This window comes from Schistocerca nitens, chromosome 5 (genome assembly GCF_023898315.1).
Source record: "Schistocerca nitens isolate TAMUIC-IGC-003100 chromosome 5, iqSchNite1.1, whole genome shotgun sequence".
Classification (NCBI taxonomy): Eukaryota; Metazoa; Arthropoda; class Insecta; order Orthoptera; family Acrididae; genus Schistocerca; species Schistocerca nitens.
Genome location: NC_064618.1, coordinates 372,656,567 through 372,684,501, shown reverse-complemented (window position 1 = coordinate 372,684,501; position 27,935 = coordinate 372,656,567). Strand labels below are relative to the sequence as shown.

At 40.4% G+C, this 27,935-nt stretch overlaps 1 protein-coding gene across 1 annotated transcript in view; it reads right to left on the bottom strand.

Moving 5' to 3' along the window:
- The window catches only part of LOC126260833 (F-actin-monooxygenase Mical), a 556,018-nt gene that overhangs the window by 44,971 nt on the left and 483,112 nt on the right, over positions 1 to 27,935 (bottom strand). Inside the window, exon 28 of the mRNA XM_049958228.1 lies at positions 309 to 483. Coding sequence (XP_049814185.1) covers positions 309 to 483 — 175 coding nt within the window. The remainder of the gene's footprint in view (positions 1 to 308; positions 484 to 27,935) is intronic.

Below are 27,935 nucleotides of genomic sequence, written 5' to 3'. Positions count from 1 at the left end.
AACTACAAAGTAGTGTTTTAGAGAATATCTATGTTATGAAATAGACAAGAACAACTGACTGCTTAGCATCTTTTTCAGACATATGAAAAACAGATTTAAGCAGTCACATAACAATTAATAAAATGATGACACTCAGTTTCATCAGAAACTATTTGTCAAATGAAGAAATAAAACTAAGCACAGCCTTGTCACTAATCGTTTCTACATAATTGCCATGAAAATGGTTGATAAATCAAAAGACTACTGCCATACTGTAGTAAGCTTACCACTAGTTGCACTAATATTGGAAAAACAAATCAAATACTCACCTGATGCCCTGTGAGCAGCAGCATTCTTCAAGTAGTTCAGAGGAGGTGGTGGTATGGGTGGAGGCGTATCATCGTATAAAACTCCATATCTTTTTTCATTATCTTTTACACTATCAGCAGGTTTGATCCTATAGACATCTGATGACTGGGCATGTTTGTTTGGTGATTCCCTATCCTATTAAAAAGGATGAAAAACAGATATCAGGAAGTGACAATTATTTAATTTTCAATGTGGAAAGTGAGTAACCTCAATCCTTTTGCTACAACAAGGAATTGCTATGAAGTACAGCTGAAATGAAATTCTGGACGATATTATATCAGGCAAGAAACTGATTTCTCTTCTAATAAATAAACAATCAATAATAAAAACATAATCTTATCCCATAATTAAATATAAACATATATTTGGGGCATAGACTCCCCACATCTCACTATTTTTGTGATGTTGTTTATTGAGCAGTCCTGCCCACGGAAAAAAAAATCTACCAAATTACATAGCAGTTTCATATTACCAAATGTTTCTATTGGTTATAGTAAAGTTATACAAAAGAAATTTTCATTTAATAAATTGTACTACTACTTGGTCAGAGTTTGTAATATCTATGTAAGTACAAATGGAAAGAAAGGTTGAAGGTAATACTATAAAAACAGCAAGGACCCGGCTTGCATTGCATTGCCACTCAAAAAGAGAAATGACTTGTGTTTAAATTCCATTTATTGAAGTGTTTTTGGATACATATTTCACCCCCTCCCCTCCCCCCCCACACACTCCCTGCCACCCCAATGTCGCACATATATGGATAAATCTGAAGGTTTTCCGACGTCTGAGCAGGTCACATACAGCTGTCTATGTGAAAAACATGGATTGGCCAAATTTAGTCCACACATTTGTAGTGACTGTCCCAGAAAGAGCTGACACTTCAATTCAAATGATATACATTGCAATCACAGGGAAGCATGGCAACAGCACATCTTGTCCCAGAAATTTTATTTTAAAATTGTAGCTACAATGATATTGTTTATCATATCTTTCATTCAAAGCCTGGTAGCATTCCAAAGTAGTTGTGGATTTACAGTTCAGTCAAAAATGACAGGCCTACTAATTTTCAATGTTAATATGTGAGGCAGCACGCCTGACAAATCTACTGAATTCACATGAATTTGGTGATAATTGACAACTTGGTCATGATTATTACAGTGTCAATGAATTGATACATTGTTGCTTCACTTGGTATTTCTTTTAAAATGCTGAAATTTATGGTACTGATATTGTCATTTTTGGATGCTAATACAGCACATCCACTGAGCAACTGCTAAGTTTGGTATTTGTATGTGAAATCCAGGAAAACTTTGTGAATCAATTCATCTGTGATTGGTGTGATTTTACAGAATTTTGTTGAAAATGTGATACACCATGTGGATTCATCGATTGCCGATTTCCTATTCTCAGTAACCAAAAACAGCTTTGTGGAACATTCAATGTACGCATCATGTTGTAGTTGTACAGACATTGGTCTTCAAAGTTAATGTCTGTAAATGTCATCATTAAGTGAGTTTTCATCAGCGGCTGCTGAAGAGAGTACAATTAGCAGAATTTGTCAAAAATCACCAGACCACAAAATGAGTGCACTACTGAAAGGCTGCTCCTTTCCTCTCAAAATTCCAATGCTTTATTGTGCACCATACTACTCTATCTAATACAATGAGTTAACATGACTGGAGTATTATTGTACAACAGATCAAATTCTCGGATGCGCATATAAATTTTTAAGCTTGGCACAGATTCCAAAAATCAACTGTGGCTTGTACCAGGTGTCACAGTCAAAGGGAGCGCACAGTGCGCCAGTGGTGCAGAAGGTAGAACACTGCCCCTAACACATTTCCACACTGAGCCAAGTTGTAATCATGGAGTACAAATGGCACAGTATGACTGCATCCGTTACATCACTCTGCAAGTCTGGCAATACACAGCCATAAAGTGTAACTTCCAATCCCAGCTGCTCTATGATGTCCTAAAGGAAAGTGTGAAGGCAAGGGGAACTGACAATAATTGAGACACCATGGTGTGGACAAGTCCAGTGACACCTCTAGATAATGAGGGCAAATGATCACTTCACCAGCTGCAATGATGTTATGTCCAGCTTAAATATCCCTGTTTCAGAAGCCTCAATCTCAGTGTCTGGTCATTCCAGCTGCATCTCTGATTCCAACAGAATTTTAATATTACTAGGAGCATGATAAGTTGGTTGGCAAATTGTGACATGCTGCCTGCTACATGAGTAAAGACTTCACCTCCGAGACTGTGGCCAGCTGGCTGTGATGGGACTTCACAGCTGCAAGCTGCCATTGTTGTTGGGTTAACTCCATGACTGATGTAAGATGTGGGCTTTCCCCCTTCCCAAATGACTGGAAACTACCACCTTCAACTTGAGTACCACATCCCCGGTTGTACACTGTGTAGCTGCTTTTGAGTTTTGAGCATCCGCCTTCAAGACACCAGTCATCCTTGATATGCTGTTGGCACACACCTTAGTTCAAAGCCATCAGAGAAGACAATATATACTGTAAAATCAAAGAAAATAAATATGTTTCCAAACAAGGCCATATAAATGATGACTTTGGGCGTATGACAGCTACCCTTGCCAGCTTCTGAGCTCAGTCTCCCGCACCTGTAGCATAACCACCTTACCTGCTCAGCTGCCACGCCCACTAAAAATCCTGTCTTGAGGAGTGACAGCTATAATGGTAATCAGAAACGGGCCTCACATTGGTGTGGCTACAACTGGCATCAGAAATGGCTGACCACTGCCACAGCTAGTTTCTGATGTCATTGTCATTGTCATCACAACAGCAGCTTCGCTCATCTTGCAGTCAATGCTTCGCGCAGTGCAGGGCTGAGACTGAGAAGCATTTTGTTTAGTTTGTAACTTAACATTTTGTATGTATAATTCATTGGCCATGGTGGCTCATTGTGGCATTTTAATCTGAGGGTAGCTCTTGTGCAGCTGTGTGAACCTCCTAACCTGTATGGTTTTAAGGGTACTTGTTTGAGTCACATTTAACATCTACCAAGCGTACATTAAACATTCTTCCTGGGCAAGAGTTGCCGTGCACAAAGGCTGTGCTTACCCAAAAGTTTCAGTTGGGAACAGTACTCACTTCTTTAGGGAGAAGATGAATATGTTAATGTGTTAATGCAGAAGCATAATGAGTTCACTGAATCATTCTCAAATAGGTTCTCAAAGTTCAACATCCAAATGTACGAGCTAATGCAGAATGAGGAAGTCAATATGGCGCTATGCCAAGAAGCCGAGAATAGGGATCTCAATGTATTTCATACTGAAATGTCAAGGAGGGTTAGGGTGGACAATCCTGATTTGACCGCAGCTATTTGGATCACCACACAGTTGGAAGAAACATATAGATCATCTAGGTGTCTTGGTGACTGTCTTGTGTTTGCTTCAGAAATTAAATGTCACACATATGTATGTGAGGGCCATTTCCAACAACACTGTCATCAGCCAGAGTGTTATGAATGTGGACAAGTGGTTCATAAAGCACTGGAGTGCAGGAGTAAGAAATGGGAAATTTGTTATCAACAAAAAGAGTTCATTAAATGTGAACACAAATTTATCAGCCTTCTGAAAACACTCCAAATACACTGTAGTATTGCAGAAACAGAATCCTGGTTGTGGAGTTTCATTGGTGGCAAAGAACATGGGTTTTAACAGATACAGGGGCACTGTATCAGTTGTTGCACTACACATTCTGGGTAAAAAGAGAGTAGGGTCACTGCGTTACAAGTTACATGGTGTTTGTGATAATGATATAAATTCATTGGGGAGCAACACTGCTCTAGTTTAGCACTGGAGCTAAGATTTTCTCTGAGCATATGGAGGCATTGCCACATGTTGGTGAAGGGTATTCTGTGATTCTCCGGCTTGATTTCCTTACTAATCATAATATTATCTATCTTTCATGGCATACAGATGATCTTAGAGGGACTTTGTTCCCACTGGGTGATACAGCCACAAGTGAGGCAATGTCGCAAGGTGAACTGATCATGAAGGAATTGGCATCTGCAATGCATACACATGCTAAAGATGGGTTCCCATGTTAACATAACAGGAACAGCAAAACTGACTTGGGTCTCTATGGGTACAGATTTACTACAGGAGAAAGTAACAAGCATTTGGATTCAGTGCACTGTTTTGTATGCAGAAGTGTAGCACACACATGGAACATGAATGATGAACGTATGGTTCCGGTTAGGCTAGAAAATTTTGGTAAGGACGATGCAAGTCTACCAGCCATTGAACTTTGGAGTGTTGTTTCCAAGCAACAGGATGTGTTATTGACCAGTCACCACAGGATATGGGGACTAACTTTCAAGGTGTGGAAAGTTAGGAAAGAGATTCGTAGACTACAAGGCACAGTCAAGGAGTTATGTAAGGAGGCATGGAAAGAAACTATTTTCTTGGAAATTAGTGATGATTATCAAGAATTAGAACTGCCTTATGGGAAGCTAAAAGCACAGCTGATGCAAATCACAGTACAACAGTCACCTGTACATATACAGAGGAGATGGATCAATGCAGGAGGAGCTTGTTAAAAACCTGTTTTGGACAAAAAATGAATATGCTGTGGGAACTGAATACGACAATAGGTTAGGTGCAAGAAGCAGTAGGGGACACTAAGACCACAGTAGGGTGACATATGACCAACTAACAAATCTGGGGCAAAATGTATTGGAAAATACTGAAGTTACTTGAGAGAGTGCTACAGAACTCATGGAGTGTGTGCATAATATGGTAGCAACAGCAGATAACAACTTGGCAATGATTCAGAAATGATTGAGCACAATGGATGAAAAGATGACTATCACCAGATGGTTAAGGACACCGATAGACAGAATTGATGCGGCAAGATTTCAAGAAGAAGGAATGCAAGCAGCAGTTCACCATGCAGTACTTGGACAACTAAGTTCAGAATTGATGTCACTGCAAAAATTTTTGGAAGGGTTATGGCAAGCACAGAAGGGCTTCCTAGCAGAGTTTCTGCATTTAGTTAACACAAGGAAATTTACCAGTAGTACTGTTGGAGAGGAGGCAGATAAAGGAAGACTGCTTATATGTATTCAATTCCTGGTAGTAGGTAGAATCGTGGGTTATCAGTGTCACACCATTCATCTGTGCCCAATGAAATGGAAAATCATGAATACTAATGAGTGGCAACTACAGACTAAAGAAGTATTGGTGATTTTGGAATGAAGAGATGCACATACTTTTATGGCATCAGAGCAGTTGTGAGAGTGTAGAGCTGGAAGAATTACCATTTGTCCAACCACAATAGTTTGAACAGACACACGGTCACGCAAAGTTTAGTTGTTCAAGGGTGAACTCGATGCAGTGCAATGCCACAGGAAGTAAATTTTCAGGAAGTAGCTACCCACTGAATTTACTCATCTTTGTGCCACAGACGGTGACCATCAACTGTTTAAAGGATGGAATACCTACGAGCATGGAAAGGATGGAACTTCAGAACAGTGGTATCTTGATCAGTGGCATGACTTGTAATGTATCAGGGCCTAACTATCATTTACCTGCAACCATTATGGGTATAGGGATGACCACAATCAAGTTAGTGACACTAATGTTGTACTGGCTGGAAAAACCTTTGGATATTCTAACTCCACAAAATATAATCAGAAAGATTAGATTTTTTTTTAAGGTAGAATGACACTTTGAATCCAAAAATCCTACTCTCGATATGTGCACAAATTGCACCAGAAAAGGGGTGTATTACTGCGGAACAGACATTGAAACATATCCAACATTTTCAGGAAAAACAGCATTCTACTACTAGCACAGCTGTGTTTCTATCTTATATAAGCTACCTATGCTCGAGGTGCAAACCTGCCACTCCTCCTACTTTTACACCAGCTCCTTGCAGAATGGATCAACACCATAACTAAGGAGTAGGAACTGAAACCAATTGGATCGATGTCTGTAATTAGATTATGAGAACTATCTTGATTATATTAGAGAGTCAAACATAGATTCACACGGGAAGTAGTGAACTCTCTCTCTTGAGTTTTAACTAAGATAGTACAGCACAAACCAGAATACCCATAATCAATGTAAAATGGAAGTAATTGTAGGGTGATGATAAAATAAAATTCAGGACGAATTTTTTGAGGATGGGTGTATTGTTGCACAGCAGGTCCAATACCAGCTGTTCAAATAAATTTGTAAAAGTGGTGCAGAGAGCAGAGAAACAGGTCCAGCTCATACCTCGTGTCACAATCAGCATCTGGAGCATGAACAGAGTGCAAATGTGGCAGAAGGCAGGGCACTGTTCATAACATGTTGTCACACCAAGTGGTGTCTTAATCAAGGAGTACAAATGGCTCAGTATGACAGCAGCCAATATGTAATTTGCAAACCTTGCAATACAGAGCCACAACATGTAACATCTGAGGCCAGCTGCTCTACGGTATCCTAGCACTAACGGAAAGTGTGAAGGCAAGGGGAACTGACAATAATTTAGACACCATATTGGAGACAAATCCACTGACACCTCCAGATAATGAGGGCAAATGAATGCATCATCAGCTGCAATGATGTTATATCCAATTTAAATACCCCCGTTTCAATAGCCTCAGTCTCAGTGTCTGGTCATTCCATCTGCATCTCTGATTCCGATGGAATTGTGAATCATAATGTGCTGCTTGCTGCTTTAGTGAAAACCGTAGCTATCCAGCTGCAGTGGGACTTTGCTGCTGTACGCTGCCACTGCTGTTTGATTACATCCATGAGTGATAGAAGATGTGGACTAGCCTGGGCCATTACATGGTGAATGGCCATAACAAGTTACTGTAAACTACTTTCTTCAACTTGCTGGGCGAGGTACCCATGTACCACCTCCCTGGTTGTATGTGGCACCATCTCCTGATCTGTTGTAAATCTGAGACCTGGGCTTCTGCCTTCATGACACCCATTGTCTTTGTATGGTGTTCACACACCTAAGTGCACACCCATCTTCAAGTGCACTGAGGGAATCATACAAGTTGCTGGTGAGTCACAGCAGGCTTGTGCCTACACATTCCTGATCCAGCTATCCGAATGACATTGCTGTTGGCTCCTGACCTGTACAACGCCAGCATGCCCCACATTCTTTGTCACTCTCAAGTGTGTGATTCAGCACGCCTTCCGCTGTGCCATAGAAGACATTCTGTACTGTAAAATCACCAGTAATAACTATGTTCCTAGACAATGTTGTTCAACTGACACCTTTTGGCATGTGACAGCTACCTTTGCCAGCTCCTGAGCTCAGTCTCCTACACATTTAGCGCCACCACTTCATCTGCTCAGCCTCCATGCCCACAAAAAATCCTGACCCAAGGGGTGACCGCTAGAGTACTTTACCTATTCAACAATTTTTGCTGATATTACATGTTGGTGTCTTTGTGATTTGCATATTCAACAGCATTTTCTGTGCTGAATGCATTTTCTAGCCACAATGCAAAAGAGTTACCACAATTCCATAGGATGCAATTACCAGTGAAAAGCTTTTTGTGATCATATTATAGGCAAAATGAGAACAGTTTTTCCTGTGTCTATAGGCACATCCAGGAAATACAGTTTGCAGCTTTGGCTTGCAACTGCATACATATCATATGCTATGTGCTGTTCTGGAACTAATTTTGAAATATTTGTTTCAGCAAATGTACCCAATTTGGTGACATCAAAGCATATTTCCGTTAGCAAACCATTATCAAAAGATAATCTGCAGATTGATTCAGTGCAGCCATAGCCATTTATACAGGTGCTTTGTTAGCAATTGCCAAATATATGCCCTCAAACATAACCACCACCTAATTTTATACCTGTGGTGTTAATTTAATGTCTGGATTGTCACTCATAGCACACAAACAATGCAGAATGTTGTTACTCGTGTAGGGTTTTTACTTTTCTCAAGGATCTTTTGGCTAACATGGAAAGCACATAGTCAATACAATTGCAAATAATGTGTGAATTTGTTGTGGTTGAACCATATTAGATGCACCATCTCGACATTGACATATGAATTGTACGTTTTCAAGAGTGAACACCATTTTTTCATACTTCAAAAGTGATGAATTTCCCCCATCTTCAGGTTAGTTTTGACAATAGCGTGGATATCCATCATTGCCTGTGATAGTTTCAGCAAGTATTTCCCATCACATATGCATGATGAATTGTTGAGTAAGCTACACGGACCATGAATCAAGATTTTGGTGATAACTTCAAGTATGCCTCAATCAGTGTCGGCATCTGGTGTTTCTGCTGACATCAATGGATAAATCTGATGTTGTGTGTCTTTTTCAATCAACAAAATCAAAATGTGTGCATGTAGCAATCATCTCTTTTGCTATTTGATATGAAAAGTATAGGGAACAGTCTAATGAAAATGACACGCATGTGGAAAAAAGTAAGTAAACTGTTTGTTATTTCAAAAGTAATTGCTGTAACTGTTAATATATTTATCCCACTGTGAGACAAGATGGTCAATTTCTTCGTGGAAAAATTTTAGCAGCTGCTTACAGGATGATGATTGTATACAGGCGTGCACATGAAGCAACAGGTGGGCCCACCTGCATGTTGCCAAGGTTGTTTTGACTATGCTGCCAAAGTTTCACTGGGAAGCCCTTACATATCCTCCATGTAGCCCCTGTCTCTTTCTCCATGAGATTTCCATATTTTTGGAGTCCTGAAGGAAGATGTTAGTGGCCATCAGTTTCAGATGAAGAGGTGCATACCAGGATACAGTCATTGTTCTGTAGGCAACCATAAACCTTTTGCCATGAAGGCACTGACTATCTTGTCTCTAAGCAGGATAAATGTGTTAACAGTTGTAGTGATACCTTTGGAAATAATAAACAGTTTACTCACTTTTTTCCAATTTGTCATTTTCATTTGAGTGCCCATTATCACTCACAGCACTGACTTATTCATTCCCTCACCACTTTGTGGATTTCTCAGTTTGATGCTGAAATGTTATCCATCTTCTTCTTGTCAAAAGAAAATCAGATATTGCAGTCTATTGTTTCAGTGGCGAGTTTCTAAGACTCGCTGAACATCACCATTTCATTAATTGTTGGTGCACTGTACTCTTGTGTTAGCGTCATTAGGTGACATTTAGTGAAGGGCAGTTCTGAACAGTCAAACTAATTTGGTGTGTTGATTGAATAAAGTTTTGTAATGCAGTTATGATTTTTCATTTATTGTCTGTATTAAATTGACAGTGTTCATCAAGTTGTTCCGATTTGGTGTGTTGATCAAATAAAGTTTATAATGCCACTATAATTTTTCATTTATTGCCTGTATTGGATTGACAGTGTTCATCAAGTTGTTCATGTTTCCCATGAAATAAATGTGAAGTAATTTGTGATCAATATTCGACAGTGGTATTAATGACCCTACACAATGATAAATTTGCCCTTGCGCTTCTAATGTTGACACATAATTCTTGCACACAATATTTTTTTAACCAAACAATGTCCTTTAAAAACATGAAGTTTCCTTGTGTATGTTTGCCAAGAAATGGTTTGATTAGTTTCTGTCACCTGATGCCAATACTGATAATGGTTCAGATATTTAAGAATTTATTGCAATTTCACTTTTCCACCCATCCAGTATACTCCAGGTGTTTCATGCTTAAACTGGACATTACTGCAATGCACACAAAATTCATCCACTTTTGCAATGACCAAACTAAGATGAAGACTGTAATCATAATTAGCATTTTAATGAAATGCACCCAGATGTAAAGCAGTGCACAGCATTTGTGCAGATTGAGCAGTGGGTACTTGAGCAGTTCACAGTCTTGCTTCCCAATATTTGTTTCAGTTGAACAGTTTTGAGCAGTGCATAATTGAATGGTTTCCAGTCTTACATGTAATTCCTTGTCTGTTTCTGAATCTCGTGCTGCCTTTTTTTCCCATATGTGTAAATTGGCCAGTCACTTGTTTGGGCAGCATAACTGATTTGACAGCAACAATAAGGCTTTGTGTTGACTATTAAAAATTCATTTGCAAAAAGAATAAAGCACATGTGAAATCTTTTTTCTGATGTATGACATCCTCTATGCGAGATGACAATAACACAATGGTAATGGTGGTTTGGTAGTTATTACAGCATCAAGAGAACAGTGCATATGGTGATGCTCAAAAATAGGCTACAACAAAGTACCAACATGTGCAAATTTGAAATCTTTACATATTATGTTTTTGATGGAATACACAATATCCTGGGATATACTATTTCTGATTTTTGTAAAAATAAATGATATTCATATGTGGCCTATTCCAAATGTTTGAATGTATAAAAAATGTTGGTATTTTTTATGTTTAAATGATACAGATTTTGCAATGCATGCCCATTTGCTGGTCAAGTGACTACGGTTTAAGGAAACTTCTCAAGAATTGGATAATTTTCTTTTTTACATATATTTGATCTTGCTGGAAATAGCTGACAAGTTTCACAAAATTTCTTTGTATGCAAAATGCATCCCTCACAGAATATGACAGTCAACCACAGTTTAAAACTTAATTTCTCATTATGTTGTAATGGTTTTGATAATTTCTTTTTTATAGTCATTATAGTATTATTAATATTGTTGCAAGACCTAAGGTATTCACAAGGAAACTTATGTTGTATAGCATGTCTACACACAGTTCTTCATCTTTTTTTGCAAAATCACCATGGAAGGTGACTCGGTGGCACTGGGTTAGCATTCATTACGAGCAGGGTTCAAATCTTGTCCAATTATTAATATTTTGGTTTTCCATCATTTCCATAATTCACTTCTATAGAGTGACAGGATGATCCCATTGAAACAGCTGTGGCCAATTTTTTTTGCCTGTTTAATTTTAGCTTTAGCTCCATCTCGGATGATTTTCTCATCCACAGAAAATTGAACACCAGTACTTTCCATTAAAATGCTACACTCTCTTGAGTGATGCATACACAGTTATGTCTTACAAATAAAATACTGGTGGTCTGGAGAACACACTACAACAGCTAAAGGAATAAGACAAATGGATAAACGAAGCATCTTTCAACAATTTCTGCATTAATAAATCATAACAATCAATTTAATATAGAAATTAGTCTCCTCAAAACACTGTGTGTCAATGAGCATTTTTTATGAATGGGTTGTGTGTGCTAATACACTGAAGAGCCAAAGAAACTGGCACACCTGCCCAACATTGTGTAGGGTCTCCACGAACACGCAAAAGTGCTGCAACACGATGTGGTAAGGCATCCCAGATATGCTGAATAATGTTCATGTCTGAGGAGTTTGGTGGCCAGCGGGAGTGTTTAAACTCAGAAGAGTGTTCCTGGAGCCACTCTGGATGTGTGCGGTGTCACATTGTTCTGCTAAAATTGCCCAAGTCCATCGGAATACCAAATGGACATGAATTGATGCAGGTGATCAGACAGGATGCTTACATATGTGTCACCTGTCATAGTCATATCTAGACATATCAGGGATCCCACATCACTCCAACTGCACACGCCCCACACCATTATAGAGCCTCTAATCAGCTTGAACAGTCCCGTGCTGACATGCAGGGTCCATGGATTCATGAGGTTGTCTCCATATCCGTACACATCCATTCGCTCGATACAATTTGAAATGAGATTCGTCCAACCAGACAACATGTTTCCAGTAATCGACAGCCCAATGTTGGTGCTGATGGGCCCACGTGAGGCATAAAGTGTTGTGTCGTGCATTCATAAAGGGTCCACGAGTGGGCTTTCGGCTCTGAAAGCCCATACCGATGATGTTTCATTGAATGGTTCACATGCTGACACTTGTTGATGACCCGGCATGGAAACCTGCAGCAATTTGCAGAAAGGTTGCACTTATGTCATGTTGAACAATCTCTTCAGTCATCGTTGGTCCTGTTCTTGTAGGATCTTTTTCCGGCTGATGCAATGTCAGAGATTTGATGATTTACCAGATTCCTGATATTCACGATACACTCGTGAAATGGGAAAATCCCCACTTCATCACTACCTCAGAGATGCTGTGTCCCGTTATTCATACGCCAACAATAACACCATGTTCAAACTCACTTACGTCTGGATAACCTGCATTGTAGCAGCAGTAACCGATCTAACAAAAGACACTTGTTGTCTTATATAGGAGTTGCCAACCACAGCACCATATTCTGTCCGTTTGCATATCTCCGTATTTGAATACACATGCTTGTACCAGTTTCTTTGGCAATTTGATGAATTCATGAACACTGCTTCATTCAATGAGGAGCCAATGAAAGATGAATAATCATTCCTATAGAGATTTCTGTAAGTAGGAAGTGTACACATGACTACATTTATGTTTTAGCAGAGCCATGAACAAAGTTTCAGAACCACACAGCCATAATAGTACACTAAAGCCAATATATTCACTTTCAGAAAATGGCTGCAAGTACACTGACATGAATTTTGTGAAGTTTTCTAAGCATTAATTTAATTGCAAAAGATGCTACAAACATTTGAAGTCTTTTACTTATTCTTTATCATCACCACCATTCACATATCACACACCCTTGAGAGCACACACCGCCTTAACAAGTTGCTCCCACTTCCATCAAGAGAATGGTCCCTCGAGATGACGCATTTTCACCTTTCTTGAAGAGGAACTAGTGGAAAGTTGGCACTCGTGGACAGTCCATATGCTCAGATAATGTTTTACTTCCTATAAAAGGCAAGTATCTACGTTTGAGATGCAGTCGAGTACACAGTTTTAACTTGTCTCAAATGTTCATTAATGCCTCATGCTTCCAGCCACCTGATATACCTAGCTGTGTTAGCTGATTTACCAGCTGATCTCGCCAACAGAATCTGAATCTATTAAAGTGGAATGTTTCTTGTGGTTTTCTTCAACCACAACTTTGGTATTGTTTTCTCACACTTCCTTCCCACATGACCAGAACATAAAAACCATTAGGTTCTCACAACATGTATCATCTAGTTCCCCCACCTCTCCCCATCCACCTCATGAAATCACATAATCTTTGTTTGTCCATTGTCTCCATCTTGAACAGGTACAAATATGGACCTTATAATTCTTCTTTCAATGAAAAATATCTTTATTTCATACTTCTTAGTTGCCCAAATTTTGCAGCCATAAAATACAATTTGGTACATGATGGTGATTTATACTTTGATCTTTATTATGCATGGTAGGGCATTGGTTCTCAGTATGTTTTACAAGTTAAAGAAACAACCGTCATCTGCTTGTGTCTTATTCATTGAATTGAGTTTTAATTACATGCGTATAGTGAACCATGTTCTGAAAGGTACATTGTTCATACACTAATTAAGCTATAAAGAAGAACAACTAAAATTACAAAATACTTGCGGACAGAAAAAGTGTAGCAACTACAAAAAATAGTTAAAATAAAACAAAACTGTGCATGTTAAGAGAGAATGTGAATCTATTTCAATAACAACACACCAAATCAAATAAGCAATGGATTTGTAGTTTCAGCATATTGCTGGTCCCCACAGGCTTCAGAGCTCAATAAAGGTGTCGGTGCTCAGGGGAGCACGAAACTATGACTGTATTATTTCTTAAAACAACCTTCATCCTGCTGTTCCAAATAGCCCACAACATCCTGGGGTTAATAGAGGATGGGAATGAACGTAATGAAGTTATATATATATATATATATATATGTATTCTATCAAGTTGGTATCTTATGATACAGGTAGGTCACCCTGTAGCATTATCTTGTCATACTTCCCACCCTTCCCTCAAATATTACCTGAAGTGGAGTCTCTGCCAGTACCAATAACAGCACTATTGACTTTGTGTCATTTTCCTTTAGTCTTACCATTCTTACATACAATGAATCAAGATTTATTATTGATCTGCTTTATCGTAATCATAAGCATACTGTTGGGGCAGATATTGTCATGTTTTCAAAATTCATAAACATACTCTATAAAACAGAATTATGATCACCTAATTCACAGGTACACTACATGAACATGCAGCCCATTGCCTAAAATTTAAGCTTACCACCTTGTATAATAAACCTTCACTTCCCACTCAGATCACCTGTAATTGCTACAGTAGCTGGAAGAACAACTGAACCATAATGAAATACTTTTCACAGTTGACAGACAAATTGAATCAGTTATCTTAAAAGCCTACGAGCATATACGGTAGGTTGCCTATCAGCACACGTGAGATAATGTTCACAAAATGAGATCTACCAAGGTAATTGTTTTTTAAATCAGAACAATGTCTAAATGATGAGCTTTGTGTAATTACATTGATGTCAATAGAACATTAATTTCCAACCTCCAGTTCTTCTTCAGGCTGACTGTTACATGTATTATCGATGCAGTTTAGTAGAGTGCTATAGGTCTGTAGTCATGAATGGAAACAGTGTGACTCGAGTTTATTGATCAGTCTTTTAATGTTCCTCAAAGAGCATTCCAAGCTTTGACCAAGCACCCATGATGACTTCACAGCAAAATGGGTGGTTAGTACGGAAAGTTGCTCACCAAATTGACATACACCATTTACACATTCTACCATTATCATGAGACATTAAATACTAAAGAGCTATCTCGTGGTGGCAGCACATGACAATAACAACAACAACTGGGGATGGCTGCCTAAAGGTATCCTGAGGAAACTGCAACAGAACTGTGCACTGCCTTTTAGGAAGCAACTAGGGGGACTGTGTCAACCTAGACAGCACAAAACAATCTCCAATCAGTCCATCTGGCCTTTCTGCATCCATTACAAACAGTATAAACCTCTAAGCATTGTGGTGCTCAAAGAAGGTTGGAAATAGAACACCTGCAATGGAACCTGGACTAATGGTGCTATGTTCTCTGTATTAACTAGTAGAGGATTTGCCCGACACCTGATGGTTGTTGTTGAAGAGTGTGGAGCCACCCGGTTACTCAACTATGTATCACACTTGCTGTCCCATGGGTTCAGCAAGGAGCTGGTATCAATACATGTTGGACACTTCTCATCACTATTAAGCTCAATTTGAAGTCTGCGAAGGATTGAGACAGGATCCATCAACCTATTATCTCATCCTACAGTCATCACTTTAGCAACAGTTTCATTTTTAAAGATACAGAGCACAATGTGTCCTCCTTGTGAACACCTTCCTCTAGGAGGCAGAAATCAACCAATCAGAATGAGAAATGGTACCTACAGACATGTACCAGGCTAACCTAGCCTGGAACCACTTTAGACTTTCAGTGCATCATTGCAGGAACCATTTTTATACCTGGGTGATCCCGGAAGGAAGCGTGTGAAGGGAGAGTTGGAAGTTTTGTAAGTAAATACATAAAACAAATAAGTGTTCAGGATAACTACAGTGGAAATGGCATAAGATGATCCCCGACAGTACGCAGCACTGTTACCAGCTTTCAACTGCAATGTGCTAATGACTGCAGGCAAAAACGTAGCCATCTTCGGAGCTGTGATAACACTACAGTGTTAATATGGAGACGATTACAAAATCACATTACATTATTGGTTGAGGCAGGCCTACAAAGCTGCCTTGCCAGCCCACTGCAACTGTCAGGAACCAAGTTGGGCCAACTCAACTATATCTGCATTCGGATGTGATACACTTGTCACTGCAGTGAAGGACATTTTCACATATTAACTGTAGTCACATAAAGAGCTCTTCCAGGTAATCTGCAATACTTAATAAGATGACTATGTATTATACTACATCATCTGTAGCGAAACAGGAGGAGTACTGAATTTGTAGGCAACTTTACAGAACATTTATTAACCAACTCTCAATACTAAACATAACTTGAACATGTGATGTGTTCTTTCAATCTAACTTCTGTTGTGAATTTTTGTGCAAGAGTCACTGCCACTTATCATACATTGTAAGTAATGGAAGGAGTAAAGATAAAAACTCACTGTAAATTTTTTTGATTTAGGACAACACTAACTAGCACACTAGTGCGCGCGCCCACACACACACACACACACACACACACACACACACACACACACACACCTTCACAGCTAGATTGTCCTGACCAACTACATTGTATCAGTGCTGCAGCTCAATTGAGGTGAAGGGATGTACTGGGTGAAGGGGAGAAGGGAAGTGGGGAGGAGGAAGGAAAGGTTGGTGTGAAAGGTGATTGATGGATGGGAGGGAGCAGTGGCAAGTGGGACAGATAGGAATGTGGCACTGGTGAGCTTCCTTGGCATGGGCAGGAAGAGTTTCCATGTGGCACACAATGACCTGTGAGTGGGATAGGAGTCAGTTGAGAATCAGAACAGGACGACTGCATGACTGAAGGATGTGTTATAAGGACAGTTTCCATTTACTTACTTCAGAGAATCTAGTATGGGGGGGAGGCGGGTATGGAATCTAGATGGCATGTGTTATAAAGCAGCCACTGAAATTTAGCATGTCATACTCAGGAGCATATTCTGCCACAAGCTGTTCAGGTCAGCTCTTGGACAGTCTATCAATGGGCATTAATTTACATGGTCACGTGGTTGACTTTCATGCAGCATAACACACATTGTAGAAAGTTATGATTTGGCATGTGAGATCTGTTTGCAGAGTAGTTTTGGAAAGTAATGGCTGTCTGTGAAGTCCTTAGTGTGATCTTCAGCATAGTTGGCAATGGATTGCTCATCACTGCAGAAAGGCCATTCATTGTTAGCCAGTCAAAGTATGAGAGAAGTTTTTAAATGTGGAAACAGTGGCAGCTATCAAAATAGAAGTACTGCTGGTGGCTAGTGCACTTGATATTGACAGAGGTTCTATGAACCTAATAGAGAAGTAGAGGTCATTATTCAGAAAAGTGATAGACTGGGCTGCATAGACCTAGGTGAAGAGCATAGGAGAGGAGGTGCTCAGGCTGTGGAGGAATGAGGATAAAGTGTCTTGGTTCTGAGTCCAAATTTTGATATATCATCTCCAAATTACATCGATGGGAACTGTCCTTAAAATACATCCTTCAGTCCCACAATCTTGGCCTCAGCCTCCACTAATACATGCCATACATTCATCCACAGGTGTCTCTATGGCCCCTATTGCTATACTCATACCCTTCTCTCCACTGTGTTCCTCTTCTCTATTTATTCTCTTGATCACTCCTCAACATCATTGTGTATCAATGGTAACACTCTTTCCTTCACCAGGGCAAGCTCACCAGTGCCACATGCCTAGACCATGTGCTCATTTCCCATCCTCTCAGCAGTTAGCCCCCCTTCTCTCTAATCCCTCACTCAACCTAACACAATGTGGATGTGTTTGTGTGTGTGTGTGGGGGGGGGAGGGGGGGGGCGGGGTGTCTAGAAACGTAGCAATAGTAAGCTTGCCGTGGTGCAACAAAGGGAGTTACCTTTGGCACACAATGGTATGAACGAGTGATCAAGAGGAGAAACAGAACAGGAGAAGAGAAAGGCGGTGGTGAAGAGGATATGAGTATACAAGCGGGGGCAAAGAGATTGCTGTGGGTAGGTGTGGGAGAGTGACTAATGGAGATTAAGTCCATACAAGCATGTACGTGTTACTTCTGAAGGGGGGAACTGTATGAAAGCTCAGTCTTGCCTCAAACTATATAGTGTGTTACCTTGCACCAGGGCAGGCTCACCAATGCCACATGTCTAGCCCAGCCCATAACAGAATGTTGAATTCCCAAATGATTTGTGAAATGGAATGTCCCACGTGTCTAGCTACAATTACCATTCAACATTCAAAGTCTATTAATTTGCATCATATGGCCATAATTAAAGTGTTGGATGGAGATAGAATGTAAATAACAAAGCTGTGAGTACCGGGCGTGAGTCGTGCTTCGGTAGCTCAGATGGTAGAGCACTTGCCCGCGAAAGGCAAAGGTCCCGAGTTTGAGTCTCGGTCGGGCACACAGTTTTAATCTGCCAGGAAGTTTCATATCAGCGCACACTCCACTGCAGAGTGAAAATCTCATTCTGGAAACATCCCCAGGCTGTGGCTAAGCCATGCTTCCGCAATATCCTTTCTTTCAGGAATGCTAGTTCTGCATGGTTCGCAGGAGAGCTTCTGTAAAGTTTGGAAGGTAGGAGACGAGATACTGGCAGAAGTAAAGCTGTGAGTACCGGGTGTGAGTCGTGCTTTGGTAGCTCAGATGGTAGAGCACTTGCCCACGAAAGGCAAAGGTCCCGAGTTCGAGTCTTGGTCAGGCACACAGTTTTAATCTGCCAGGAAGTTTCATATCAGCGCACACTCCGCTGCAGAGTGAAAATCTCATTCTGGAATCCTTAGTTCATTGAAAGCATTCAATGTACAAGGGACATTCACGAAGCAATGCAATAATTTTTTTCTTAGCCAAATTTCAATTGAAAAAATGCAGAACTTTAGTGGGACATCATGGAATAGACCTGTTTCAGCTCCTATAGTTTTATGAAGCTTCGATAGGTGGCAGCGCAATACGTAGCGCTCAAAATGGCAGTACATTCCAAGCAGAGAGCTATCACTGAGCGTCTCTTGGACACACCAGATCAACACAGATATTAAAAGGTGCTTGGAGAATGTCTATAGAGACCTGGCAGTAAACAAAAGCATGTCGAGTCATTGGGCGAGGCGTCAGTCATCTCCGCAACAAGGTCGCGCGAACCTACTTGGTTGGGTGTTACGAGGCTGCTGATGACAATTTTTTATCAAACAGCATCACAGGCAATGAAACATGGGTTCATCACTTCAAACAGGAAACAAAATGGCACTCTATGGAGAGGCACCACACCACCCCTCCTCCAAAGAAAAAGTTCAAAGCTGCACTCTCAGCCAGTAAAGTCATGGTGATGGTCTTCTGGGCCTATGAAGGGGCTGTTCTGTTTCATGTCTTCCCTCATGGTGCAAATGTACTGCACTACCTTCACAGAATTGAAGAAATGACTTCAGTGTGTTTTGTTGCCACAAAAATGCAAACAAGCTTCTTCTTCTTCATAACAACACAAGGCCTCACAAGTCTGTGCACCCAAGAGCAGCTCACAAAATTTTGCTGGACTGTTCTTTCTCATTCACCCTACAACCTGGATCTAGCACCTTCTGACTTCCATCTGTTTGGCCAATGAAGGATGCTCTCTGTGGCAAACAGTACAGGGATGATGAGGAGGTTATTGATGCAACAAGACATTGCTCTGATGTCAACCAGTGGAGTGGCGCCATGTGGGCATATAGGTCCTCCTAGTAAGGTGGCATAAGGCCATTACATGGAAAGGAGATTTTGTTGAAAAGTAGGGTTTTGTAACCAAGTGGGGAATAATATGATGTATTGAAATACTCATTAAACTGACCTGCTTTCAGAAAAGAAGTGTTGCATTGCTACTGAATGTGCCCCCCCCCTCCCCCCTCCATCACCCCCCACACAAAAAAAATAAATAAAAAAATAAATAAAAAAAATAAATAAAAAGATATTTCAACTGAAATTATATCCAACGACATTCCCAACAATGGGGGGTACCATTGATACCCATTATTTTCCAGCAGATGATTGCAGAGTATATAATTTTTTGATGATATAGTTAATATGAGGAGTGAAAGAACCTAACAAAATATGCTTTTATTGTGCTATATTACTTTCTGACATGCAACTTTAGAAAAATACAGATAGTGACATTTTAGAAAAGGTTTGACTTCTTGCACTGTAATACGTCTGAGATGTAAACATAATTAGCTATGAAGAATTAATTTAGTTGAAAGCTATGGCCTTAAAAGAACCACAGATTTTTGAAATATTATTGCCTTTCTGGTATTATACTACATGAGATTAAACATCACTAAATAATGTTTCTTCAGATAGAAGATAGAAAAACCATAGACCTTCCCGTTGGTGTGGAGGCTTGCGTGCCTCAGCGATACAGATAGCCGTACCATAGGTGCAACCACAACGGAGGGGTATCTGTTGAGAGGCCAGACAAATGTATGGTTCCTGAAGAGGGGCAGCAGCCTTTTCAGTAGTTGCAGGGGCAACAGTCTGGATGATTGACTGGTCTGGCCTTGTAACACTAACCAAAATGGCCTTGCTGTGCTGGTACTCCAAACGGCTGAAAGCAAGGGGGAAACTACGGCTGTAATTTTTCCCAAGGGCATGCAGCTTTACTGTATGGATAAATAATGATGGCGTCCTCTTGGGTAAAATATTCCAGAGGTAAAATAGTCCCCCATTCGGATCTCCGGGTGGGGACTACTCAGGAGGATGTCGTTATCAGGAGAAAGAAAACTGGCATTCTACAGATCGGAGCGTGGAATGTCAGATCCCTTAATCGGGCAGGTAGGTTAGAAAATTTAAAAAGGGAAATGGATAGGTTAAAGTTACATATAGTGGGAATTAGTGAAGTTCAGTGGGAGGAGGAACAAGACTTTTGGTCAGGTGAATACAGGGTTATAAATACAAAATCAAATAGGGGTAATGCAGGAGTCGGTTTAATAATGAATAAAAAAATAGGAGTGCAGATAAGCTACTACAAACAGCATAGTGAACGCATTCTTGTGGCCAAGACAGACACAAAGCCCACGCCTATGACAGTAGAACAAATCTATATGCCAACTAGCTCTGCAGATAATGAAGAAATGTATGATGAGATAAAAGAAATTATTCAGATAGTGAAGGGAGACGAAAATTTAATAGTCATGGGTGACTGGAATTCGATAGTAGGAAAAGGAAGAGACGGAAACGTAGTAGGAAATATGGATTGGGGGTAAGAAATGAAAGAGGAAGCCGCCTGGTGGAATTTTGCACAGAGCACAACTTAATCATAGCTAACACTTGGTTCAAGAATCATAAAAGAAGGTTGTATACATGGAAGAAGCCTGGAGATAATGACAGGTTTCAGACAGATTATATAATGGTAAGACAGAGATTTAGGAACCAGGTTTTAAATTGTAAGACATTTCCAGGGGCAGATGTTGACCCTGACCACAATCTATTAGTTATGAACTGTAGATTAGAACTGAAGAAACCACAAAAAGGTTGGAATTTAAGGAGATGGGACCTGGATAAACTGACTAAAGCAGAGGTTGTACAGAGTTTCAGGGAGAGCATAAGGGAACAATTGACAAGAATGGGGGAATGAAATACAGTAGAAGAAGGATGGGTAGCTTTGAGGGATGAAATAGTGAAGGCAGCAGAGGATCAAATAGGTACAAAGACGAGGGCTAGTAGAAATCCTTGGGTGACAGAAGAAATATTGAATTTAACTGACAAAAGGAGAAAATATAAAAATGTAGTAAATGAAGCAGGCAAAAAGGAATACAAACGTCTCAAAAATGAGATTGACAGGAAGTGCAAAATGGCTAAGCAGGCATGGCTAGAGGACAAATGTAAGGATGTAGAGAATTTGTATAGGAAGTAGATGAAGATGAAATGGAAGATACTGCGTGAAGTGTTTGATAGAGCACTGAAAGACCTAAGTCGAAACAAGGCCCCGGGAGTAGACAACATTCCATTAGAACTACTGACAGCCTCGGGAGAGCCAGTCCTGACAAAACTCTACCATCTGGTGAGCAAAATGTATGAGACAGGCGAAATACCCTCAGACTTCAAGAAGAATATAATAATTCCATTCCCAAAGAAAGCAGGTGCTGACAGATGTGAAAATTACCGAACAATCAGTCTAATAAGTCACGGATGCAAAATACTAACGCGAATTCTTTACAGACGAATGGAAAAACTGGTTGAAGCCGACCTCGGGGAAGATCAGTTTGGATTCCGTAGAAATAAGGGAACATGTGAGGCAATACTGACCCTACGACTTATTTTAGAAGCTAGACTAAGAAAAGGCAAACCTACATTTCTAGCATTTGTAGACATAGAGAAAGCTTTTGACAATGTTGATTGGAATACTCTCAAATTCTGAAGGTGGCAGGGGTAAAATACAGCGAGCGAAAGGCTATTTACAATTTGTACAGCAACCAGATGGCAATAATAAGAGTCGAGGGACATGAAAAGGAAGCAATGGTTGGGAAGGGAGCGAGACAGGGTTGTAGCCTCTCCCTGATGTTATTCAATCTGTATATTGAGCAAGCAGTAAAGGAAACAAAAGAAAAATTCGGAGTAGGTATTAAAATCCATGGAGAAGAAATAAAAACTTTGAGGTTTGCCGATGACAATGTAATTCTGTCAGAGACAGCAAAGGACTTGGAAGAGCAGTTGAACGGAATGGACAGTGTCTTGAAAGGAGGGTATAAGATGAACATCAACAAAAGCAAAACGAGGATAATGGAATGTAGTCGAATTAAGTTGGGTGATGCTGCGGCAATTAGATTAGGAAATGAGACACTTAAAGTAGTAAAGGAGTTTTGCTATTTGGGGAGCAAAATAACTGATGATGGTCGAAGTAGAGAGGATAGACTGGCAATGACAAGGAAAGCGTTTCTGAAGAAGAGAAATTTGTTAACATAGAGTATAGATTTAAATGTCAGGAAGTCACATGTATGGAAGTGAAACATGGACAATAAATTGTGTAGACAAGAAGAGAATAGAAGCTTTCAAAATGTGGTGCTACAGAAGAAAGCTGAAGATTAGACGGGTAGATCACATAACTAATGAGGAGGTACTGAATAGGACTGGGGAGAAGAGGAGTTTGTGGCACAACTTGACTAGAAGAAGGGATCAGTTGGTAGGACATGTTCTGAGGCATCAAGGGATCACCAGTTTAGTATTGGAGGGCAGCGTAGAGGGTAAAAATCATAGAAGGAGACCAAGAGATGAATACACTAAGCATATTCAAAAGGATGTAGGCTGCAGTATGTACTGGGAGATGAAGAAGATTGCACAGGATAGAGTAGCATGGAGAGCTGCATCAAAGCAATCTCAGGACTGAAGACCACAACAACAACAACAACAACAGATAGGGAATGGGTCATAATGTGTTTGCACGATTTCAAATTTAAAATTTCTCCTGAATGAAAATATAAACTGTACATCTGCTACGTTAAAACACACACACACACACACACACACACACACACACACACACACACACACACACACACACACAGTGATGCACTTACATGGTGTCAGCTGGACAAACAATACTGGGATCGTAGTTAGGCAGGTGGACTGGAGTGGGGTGGGTAGAGCGAGAAAGAGGCAGGAAGCAGGATAAGGGGTTGGGGATGGATAGCTAGCAGTTTAGAGGAAAGCAACGGGTGTGTAGGCTAGGAATTCGGGATGGAGGGGGCCAGGGGCATGGGCTAGGCACACAGCACATGGGTATTGAAGTTGGCGAGGTGCAGCGCATGAAGAAGATGACACGGAAGTGTAGATTGTGAGTGAGTGAAAGGACAGAGGTACGCACAACTGTTGGGTACATGGTGTGGAAAGAGTGGGTTAGTGGACACCATTGCCAGGAGGATCACGGGAGCGAAAGACTTGTCGCACAGATACCACCCTTCCACATGGTTTGAAAAAGGTGATGCCGGAGAGAAGAATCCAGATGGTATTTGTTGAGAAGCAACAACTGAACTCAACCATATCATGCTCAGCCGCATGTTGTGCCACTGAGTGATCAAATTTGATCTTGAGCACAGTTTTGCATTCATTCTAGTGGACAGCTGGCTGTTGGTCATGTCCACATAAAATGTTCTGCTATTACTGGAGCAGACCTGGTTCTGAGATGTTTGCTTTCAATCATGGGTGGCCCTACCTTTGATGGGATAGGATAAGCTTGTGCCCAGGCTGAGGTAGGATGTGCTAGGTAGGTGAATCAGGTAGGTCTTGCACCTGAGTCTTCCACAGGGATACGACCCCTGGAGAATGGGGTTGGGAGTTGGAGTGGCACATAGATGGATCATGATATTGTGTAGGTTGGAAAAAGTATCTGCAATGACAAGATTTCTCTTACCTAGTATGCTGGAATGTCACACAAAAAGGCCTTCACAGACAGGCACTACCCACCAAACCTACTTGTAAAACAGATTTCCAGCACCGTACTCTCACACACCCCTAATTCTCCCAGCACTTCCAAGAATCAGCTGCAAAGGAGCAACCCCCCCCCCCCCCATTACCCAATATCATTTCAGATTGAAGCAACCCAAACAAATTCTTCACCAGAGCTTTGATTACCTATCACCCAACCCAGAAATGAGTGACATCCTATTAGGATCTTTCCCACTCCTACTGAAGTGGTGTTCTGTTGCCCTCATAACCTATGCAACATCCTGGCCCATCCTTATGTCAAACCCACTCCTAACCCCTTGCCACAATGGTCATATCCACAACAGTCATAGTCACACCCACAACAGTCATAGTCACACCCACAACAGTCATAGTCACACCCACAACAGTCATAGTCACACCCACAACAGTCATAGTCACACCCACAACAGTCATAGTCACACCCACAACAGTCATAGTCACACCCACAACAGTCATGGTCACACCCACAACAGTCATGGTCACACCCACAACAGTCATGGTCACACCCACAACAGTCATGGTCACACCCACAACAGTCATGGTCACACCCACAACAGTCATGGTCACACCCACAACAGTCATGGTCACACCCACAACAGTCATGGTCACACCCACAACAGTCATGGTCACACCCACAACAGTCATACCCACAATAGTCATATCCACAAGACCTGCACGATTCATCCACCAGACACAGGCTTATCCTATACCATCAGAAGCAGGGCCACCCATGAAAGCAGCTATCTCATATCTGCTCTGCTGCAGTCACGTGAAGAATTTTACGTGTGCATGACCAACAACTAGCTGTGTACCAGAATGAACGGCCACCGTCAAACTGTGGCCAAGATCAAAGTTGATCACCCAGTGGCACAACACACTGGTGAGCATACCACACTTGAGTTCAATGATTGCTCCACAACACATACCATCTGGATTCTTCCCTCCAGTACCAGCTTTTCTGAGCTAAATAGATGGGAGTTACCCTTGCAAAACATCCTTTGCTCTTGTAATCCTCATGGTGTCAAATGTCCACTATCTCATCATACCCACAACCTCTACCCAACAGTTTCCCCTTCATACATCCTGCCACCCCTTCCAAACCCACTCGTCCACTTTACCCCCCTTGTACACTGCTCGTCTCCAGCTCTGGTACCTGTGTGCCACATGCCTCTGAGTCTCTAACTACCTGTCCCCAAACCCTTATCCTGCCTCTTTATCCTTCTATCCAACCCACCTCACCCACTCCATCTACTGAAGTGCAATCCAGGCACTGTTTGTCCAGCCAGCGCAATATAGAAGTAGAGACGTGTGTGGTTTTTTGCACTCTTATCTTGTCAAAGAATTTCTTCCACAGGCTAGCAAACTTTTCATTCTCTTTTCTGTCTGCCTGCCTGTCAATGACTCAATGCTTCTACTATTTGATGAGTGGTCTTCTTTACTCCTACATTATTTACATTCTGCTAGATCTTTCCTACTATTCAATGTTTTCATTCATGACATTTACCTACCAAGAAACAACATATGAATCCATTATTATAATTAAAATTTCCAAATAATATTATAAAGAGGATAAGACTGTGAGAAAAACCATTATATGGTACACACATCCAACATATTTCAAACATGGAACTTCAAATGTGTAGTAATTGTCCCTCAGTACCTTAAAAAATTGAAGATCTGCTGTACAACTGGTGTAGTGTGAAAGGTTATCCCAGAAAATATTTCATTATACCTGGTCACTCACCATTCACAAGACAAATATTTTGTACACAGTCAGATGCTTTACAATGAAGCACCATTCTCAGTACCTACAGACAGCTGGAAAGACAATGATACTATGGGATTTATTGTTTTTAGGTCTATTCAATGTCTTACAATTTCTGAGAATTTATTTTGTTTTGTGATACAATCTTTTCAAGTGGTTCTTATTGTGATTAGTCAGTTTCCTCATTTCACAAATGTGTCACCAAAAGCCACGGTGAGCAACCCTACCTAACTGAATTCCCTACACCAGAAGACAAAGCTCTCTTTCACTACCTATCCTGCTTTCTCTTATTCTCTGTAGACTGTCTGTAATTGTATTCATCTTTGCGTACTGTTATGAGAAATTACACTGAAAGACATATCATCTTTCAAATTAAAGAGGTCTCATAAGATACTATTGGCCAGAAAGTGTGTAAGCTTTCCTTTCACTACAGAATCACGTCGTACAGGCTTTATCAATTATTTCTTCTGTGGGAGTCAGTTTCTCACACCCAGTTGACCCATTTTCTTTGTTTCAAATAAATTCACTAAATGTTAATATCTTGGCTTCATCTGTATTAGATAAAGATGTGCAACTTAACAGTGAAATATGAAAAGTTGTGCCACACTGGGAGTCGAACCCATATTTCCTGCTTATCGCAAGCAGTCATCTTAACCACTTTGGATATCCATGCACATCTCTCAGCATGACCCAAACTTCCATGTCACATCATCTACTCCTTACATCTTAGACCCCCGCATTCATCACTCAATGCTCACAGCATTACTCTGCATTTCCACACCAGTAAGAACCAGACTATGAGGCATCGAGACCCATTGTATTATCATCTTGTGTGTTCTCAGAGTAAAGCTATGAGAATTAAGTGATGAATGTAGCGGACTATGGTATAGGGATGTAGACACTGTGATGTAAGGAAGCTTGGGTTGGTCTGGGAGAAGTGCAAGCTGAAGTGGTTAAGGTGACCACTTGCAATAAGTGGGAAATATGGGTTCGAGTCCGTACCGTACAATCACCTAACACAGTTGATGCCAAGCTATTTACATTCAGTGAATTAATTTCAAAGTGATTTCAGATGGCTGTCAATCGTAATTAATGTCTGTTCATCCAGACATGCAAGTTTTTTCTTTTTGTCTTAATCTTGTGACTGATACATGACGGTGAATAGTAATTATCTGGAGCACATTATTCATTTCAACTCCTACCAAAGTATCACATTTTCAATTTAGCCATGAGCTTACTTCCTGTCAAAATGTTTTACAAACAGTGTTGAATATGGTGAATAATATTGCTTACTCTCTTATTTATTTATACTTGAAGTGTTCACAATAGAGCTTTGTGAATCTTCAATAATAATTGAATTCCTCAGAGTATTAAGCCAATTAGAAACATTGCCTTACTATGTTACTACAAATAAATAAATAAATTTAAAAAACACTAACTTCCGATGACTTAAGAAAAGGTTAATGCTAAATAACAAAAAAACATTCAGGTAGGTATTCATATACAAGAAAAGGTGGAAAAGAATTATCCGCAGTACCTTGGATATACAAGAAGAGGAATATAACAGTAACTAAACTAAGTGAAAATCACTAGGGAAAGAGAGAGACAATCATATTAAAATATGGGAAGACTTCGTAAGAAGTTGTTACATTTGTAATGGAATATTAATCAGCAGTCTTTCTATGCTTTGTGTAGCACTAAACACCCATTTAACAGCGAATCTGAGAATAATGAGACCACATGCGATTGAAAAATCACACAGCATGGAAAGAAATACAAATCAAGACAAAAGAATATCTGCACTTTCAAACAGAAGTCTAATATGATTTGTGATCACCTGGCCATGAGCACATAAAGGAAAAGTGAGACAGTGTAGAAATATGGGCA